General features: G+C 38.7%; 1 protein-coding gene across 1 annotated transcript in view; it reads right to left on the reverse strand.

The window, feature by feature from the left end:
* The window catches only part of hdac12 (histone deacetylase 12), a 5412-nt gene extending 630 nt beyond the window's left edge, over window positions 1-4782 (reverse strand). Inside the window, 7 exon segments of the mRNA XM_037677881.1 lie at window positions 1981-2169; window positions 2385-2519; window positions 2608-2668; window positions 2670-2712; window positions 2714-2927; window positions 2930-3058; window positions 4698-4782. Coding sequence (XP_037533809.1) covers window positions 1981-2169; window positions 2385-2519; window positions 2608-2668; window positions 2670-2712; window positions 2714-2927; window positions 2930-3058; window positions 4698-4782 — 856 coding nt within the window.
* Window positions 4783-6651: the final 1869 nt, after the last annotated feature.

The raw sequence follows: 6651 nt of genomic DNA on the forward strand, positions 1-6651 counted from the left end.
AAAAAAAGAGCAGGCAGACTGACAAAAATTGGCACAAAATCTAATTCTGGATCATTTGTGACATCCATAAAGAGATGTTTCACTCACACACAGGAACAATGCAAGTCAAACAATATGCACTAACTATTTAAACCATCTTATCTCACCTACTAACAATGGTACGGTTTGGAAATAGCTGCAAAGCAAAGAAGAGAAACTCAGATTATTATCAAACTTTAATATGAAGGAAAACAAATTGTCTTTGAAACGCTCACATTGCCTTCCAGATGTTAAAAATCTGTTTCCCCTCATAGAAATATTGGCATTAGTGTCACTACTGTCAAGTTTCCAAAACACAACCTGTGATATAATATTTAAAAAATTATTATTATTATTCTTTCGGCTGCTCCCTTCTTCAGGGGTCGCCACAGCGAACTAAGTCACACGAAGACTTGGCAGTTATTTTTATGCCTTCCTGACGCAACCACCGAGCTACCACAGCCCTCTGTGTGGAGCAGGGAGCTGCTATCTAGGACACCCGGAGGAGCAGATGGTGGGGGTTAAGGGCCTTGCTCAAGGGCCTAGAGTGGGACGAATGAGGGTGGGGGCAGGTGTGGGTGCTTCACCTACCCCACCCGCATTTTTGATGTTATCGGTACCGGGGCTTGAACTGGCGATCTTCCGATCACAGGCCCACCTTCTCTAACCTCTGTGCCACCACTCCCCTTTACAGAGACTGGTATGAACAAGGAAAAATGTCAATAAGGTATGCAGAATACCAACACTGGAAGCACAACGCCTCCAACCTTGAAGCAGGGAATCGTTTTAGGTACTGAAAACCAAACCATGTGGTCTTGCCTGGTTCTGGTTCCAGTTTCCTGAACACCAGTGGCCTCCACAGTCACCAGATCTCAAGAGATTTGCATCATGAATGTGCAGTTGAGTTGGCACAGTTGGTAGAGCTGCTGCCTCTCAGCGAACAGGTTGCCCCAGTTCAAATCCCGACCCGGAAGCATCTCTGGGTGGAGTTTGCATGTTCTCTCCGTGCATGCGTGGGTTTTCTCTGGGTACTCTGGTTTCCTCCCACCTCTCGCACAGTGATGGCTGGACATGGGCACCAGTGATACCCGCAACCCAACAAGGAAGAAGTGGGTAAGCTAATGGATGGATGTGCAGTTGACAAATCTGCAGCAACTGCATGACGCTATCATATCAGTAAAACCCCAAATCTCTGAGGAATGTTTCCAACACCTTGTTGAATCAGGCCACAAATAATAAAAACAGTTCTGAAGGCAAAAAGCGGTTCAACCTGATATATCAAGGTGCACCAAATAAAATAGCCAGTGATTGTGTGTTTCTGCCCTAGTGTACTATTTAAATTAAGGTTAAACTATTGAACTTTTTTACAGTCAAGTATAATACACAACACTGACTCCTAAACAATACAACCAAAACAATACAATCATCCAAGGGTCCTCTTGATAAAAAAAAAAAAAAGACAGTTTCACATTTCACACTCCAAACCTGAAACATAAAATGCATGAATCAGTCAATCAAAGAAATCATTTTAGTGGTGAAAAGGTGACAAGCTGTTTCACTTTGGTAGCTGCTCTGTGGACGATGAGTGTCAGAGATCCAGTTTGTCGATGTCTCTGGAGTATCCTCCAGCAATAGCGACAGGAATACCTCTGCCATCATCTATTCATTCATATTTATCACTATTTTCAAACTTCACAGCTGGAGATGTTCAGCAGACTCTGCGCCACGATCAGGTCCAGAGTGTTCCTGCAGCTGCTATTCATACATGCACTTCAAAGTGAGGGGCTTCTGTTGCAGGAGGGGTTGTGGGGGACCATCGATCTACAGCACCCAGGAGGAAGGACACAAAGTGAGGCTGCATTAAAACCACTGTACCACTGATTTTCTGTACATTTTACCAGCGAACTGGCAAGATGTCGACAAAATGCCTGAAGCAAATTCTGCTGGTATTTTGATTCTCACCTGCTTGTACGTGTGTGAAAACAGCTTTAGCAAAATGTATATGCAAGAAAAAAAAAAGACATTGATCTTCCAGATGGCGTCTCCCAAGTTCATCTTCCCAATGAGGATCAACATCTGCATCATATAAAACCAAGTCTGGGAGAACAGTCTCCTGAAGCTTGGGGAGGTGGGTATTCACAGGTATGACATCTCCAAATGATTGGAAGTGGTTTCTATTTTTATTTTTATATAAATAACTCTTAGCACAATATCATACATTACAATTACAACTTTTCAGCCAATTAAAAAAAAATATATACTTTTTCACAATTTCTAAAACGGCACATTTAGTGACTTGAAGTGCTGCTGACAATTAAATATTAAACAGATGTGAGTGGTGAATTTTATGGTCCACATAAACCTGCCTGTGGAGAGGCGCTCATATTTTAGCCCATCCTTCACACTGACATCTCAGTCACTCTGTTGCTTAAGGAGAGGATTTTTTTTCCCACAGTGCACTGAGAATGTAAACACACATGACTCCTCTTTAAATATAAAGGCTGCCATCACCCTGTTGGATACAAATAATCTACGTTAAAGTGAAAGACAACAACAAAGACAAATTCTGCTACTGATGCAAAGATATACAATCAAATTCCACATGATGCACGTCCAAATCCACAATCAGAGCCTTCCGTTTGGCTGATGAATCGTTTGTTCATCAGGCATTTGGCTGCCAAGTCATTGAGACAATGAAAACACATGATGGGCTCCTCCTGCTGTGCTGCGAGTCTGACCCCTCTCCTCAGTCCCATCTGTTGACAGACAATAACAGATGCGTAGTGAGATGTTTCCATGCCGTGCAGCAATCAGATCTCCTGCATGCTGTTCGTTCTTCGTACCTGCTTCATATCAACAGCATCTCACTAAGTCCTCGCTCCAGGGAAACTCAGTCCTCCTCCGTTCTTTCCACTTTTAAAGTCTTTCAAGTCCTCAGAATGCACACAGCCATATAAGCCTATTGAGGCAATTTCAGGGACGCAAAGCTTCTGTGAAGAAAGTTCACATAAATGACAGCGTGTCTTTTCTTGCTTTGTTACTTTCAATGGCATTTTTCATCCATTGTCAGTGATCAATCAGTTTTTAAAAACTGAAGGATTAAAAAAAATCACTACCCCAAGGTACATTTTATTTATAGCGATCATTGTGTTGTTTTGGTATGAATATAATCTGAACCAGGGTTGTATGAACCCACAACAAATAACGTGGGAAACATTAATTCAAAATGTTTATTTCGACAAGTAAGCTATGTCTTTGGAGCAATAATTGGTCCCTCTGGAATGTTGGCTCAAACTCACATGGAAATAATATTTAAATTTATAACTACGATAGAAAACCGACAGAAATACATGGCAATTTGATAATGTGAAGAAAGAGAACAGCTGGAGTTAATGAAGATTAGAGTCTTTATGAGAAGAAATTGATAATGTCACAATTAAATATTCAACAAACTGGACTCATTTTCTGCTATTTCAAGGGAGGGGGGGGGGGGGTTACTTGTATTAGTTTCCCATAAAAAAAATAAAAAAAGTCACATTAGCCTGAATGGTTCAGTGATTGTTTTTTTTTTTTTCTTTTATGAGCTAAGTGTTTAGGGTAATATGTAAAAATAATTACTGCCATACATTTATAAAAGATCTTTAATTTCATAACGTCACAAAATGTTTTTTATTATGTGGCATTTATGTAAAACTTACTGAGTTTTTAAGTACATTTTGCAGCTCCTGGCCAAACTTTATTAACTGGAAAAAGAGCAGGAATGTCTCTTTTGACTGTAAAGGTTTGTGTATTCTGCTTTATGCAGCTCATAATTTAAGCATCTCATAATGAAAACATTTGCTCCAGTTTTTGCAGTTGCTGCAATAAAAATGCCTGAAGATAAAACAGCTTGACATTTCACTCAGACAAGGTGATACACATCTCCAGTTCATAGCTAAAGCAACACATTCAAATTGCTAAGTTGTCTGTTATGTGTCAACAAAATTATCATTCATTAAGTTCAGGAGCCTTTTCTTTTTGTTTTCTTCTTTTGGCTGCTCTTTTATTCAGCGGTCACCACAGCAAATGAATTAATTTGCACAAAGACTTGGTTGGATTCCCTTCCAGAAGCAACCACAGACCACCGAGCTACCACAGCCCTCCATGTGGAGCAGGGAGCTGCCAGAGCACCTGGGGGAGCAGATGGTGGAGGTTAGGGGACTTGTTATAGGGGCTGAGAATGGAGCAAATGAGGGTGGAGGCAGGTGTGGGTGTTTCACCATTCCCATCCACATTTTGATGTCTGTCCGGGGAATTGAACTAGCAACCTTACGATCACAGGCCATCCACTTTATAACCTCTGTGCCACCCCACCCAAGAGATTTTTTATGAAGTGTTAGAACTGCAATGGTAAAATTACTGAACTGAAAATGAGTAGAATAATAATAATAAAAAAAAAGCCAATAAAGTCATTTAAAGACCCCAAGAAGTTCTTTTATCACTGACTTCCCACTAATGGCTTGAGCTGTGGCCGGGTGCAAGTTCACCCACATATTTGCCGTGATGAATTATGGGAAGTCCTCTGGATTCGGGTTCTACCTGTAATGTGAGCAGGTGGGCTGTGAGGTGAAGGTGGAGTAAAGTAAAGATGCTTCTCGGGTAAAAGCTGAGAGTATCTTAAGGATATTTCAAGGAAACACCACGTTCTGCATGGAAACACCTGTACCAGGTGAGAACTTCTCCATCCCGCCGAGTTTGGAAGATAATTAGTTTGATTCGAGTCATTTCTAACAGAAGCTGATTGAATGTGGGTTTACGTAAGCACAGGGATGATAATGATTTAGCATCAGATGCTGCCCCCTGCTGCCATAGAGGACTAATTACACCCAGTGCTGGACTGAATTACTTAACTGCGCGTGAACGCTGCAGATGCAGAACACTGTTTACAAGTAAAAAAAAACAAACGTTTTTTTATTATCTATCTATCTATCTATCTATCTATCTATCTATCTATCTATCTATCTATCTATCTATCTATCTATCTATCTATCTATCTATCTATCTATCTATCTATCTATCTATCTATCTATCTATCTATCTATCTATCTATCTATCTATCATCTATCTATCTATCTATATATATATGTATCTATCTATATATCTATATATCTATATATCTATCTATATATCTATATATATATATATATATATATATATATATATATATACACACACACACACACACACACACACGACTACAGCTGACTACATTTTAAAATCAACCCCTTCCAAGATGGCCTCCACAGCTAAGTGACCTTGGCTTAGCAAAGATAATAATAATTTTATTTAAAATATGGCTACACTTCAATCAATTATTGAGCTAGAATTTGTCATAGCAGTAGCTGAGAGTCATTCCAAACACATACTTTCAGAGCTAACTGATAAGATGCTATAAAAATGTGCTATTAGCACTCAACTCTGATTGTCTGTTAGCAAAATATCTCACGAATTGCTGAATGAATTTTATTGGAACGGTTAGGAGTTCTTTGGAAATCAACAACTGGTTATCTTTTAGACAATCTAGTTCAAGCTGGTCACTACAGCCAGCTAACCTTGAAAAACACAGAAATGGTTATAATCCAGCTAATTCAGCTGATGTTGAGCTAGATTTTAGTAGTTGAGTATCACCGCAACACACACGCTGAGGATGACGCATTGCTTGATATTTTTGATGAACACTTTGGCATTAGCTCTTGGTGTCAATCTTGAATATAGAAATGTAAATAATAATAAAAAAAAAAGAATACTGCAGTTCCCAAATTGGAATAAATTAATTTAATTGGATACCACAAAAAAAAAAAAGCAAATAAAATGTTATGATTTCGTTAAATTTACTTGAAAATTAAAAAAGAAAAAAAAAGTTTTGAATTTCTCTTATGACCCAATCAGATCATACCGATACCAGGGCTTCAACAAGCACTTTCAGATCAACAGACTGTCGTGAAAGCTGCTTAGAATGTAGACAAGAGAATACATTTCTAGTTTCCCCTGCGACCTGAAAAGGAAGAAGCATGGATGGATGGATGGATGGATGGATGGAATAGGATAGGATATGTCCTCTGAGTGACTTTTGATAGCTAGAATCAGAAACAAACGCGTGAACTCACCTGTACATTCCCAGCTGAAGTGATTCCAATTCAAGATGGCCACCACAGCGAACCGACCTTAGCTAACACAAAAGTGGCCATAATGCAACTTAAATAATCTCATGTAAGCATTACCTTAATAAATAATAAATATAAGTAGTTTTATCAGATCATATACAATATTATTTAGTTTATTTAGTCCAGATCAATCGATGATTTGCTCTGTTTTCTAATAAAAAGGAAATAATTATTTGAATATTTACATTTATAAACTACATTTTCAATACTTGCTCATTTTTTTATGTGTCATTCAAAGCTGTTTGATGTTGGTCTTTATTTTTATGAAAGAGATATTTGATGTTGCTGCTTCTTTATCATTCAGTGAGCTATGCTGCTCCCATTATACGAGGTCAGCCTGCATGCAGTGAAGATCAGATAAAACACACATTTTTATTATTACTTCAACATGGCCTTTGTAGCTTCTACTCTGAGCTCACTTTAAATTCCA

This window comes from Nematolebias whitei, chromosome 6 (genome assembly GCF_014905685.2).
Source record: "Nematolebias whitei isolate Nwh7 chromosome 6, NemWhi1, whole genome shotgun sequence".
Taxonomy (NCBI): domain Eukaryota; kingdom Metazoa; phylum Chordata; class Actinopteri; order Cyprinodontiformes; family Rivulidae; genus Nematolebias; species Nematolebias whitei.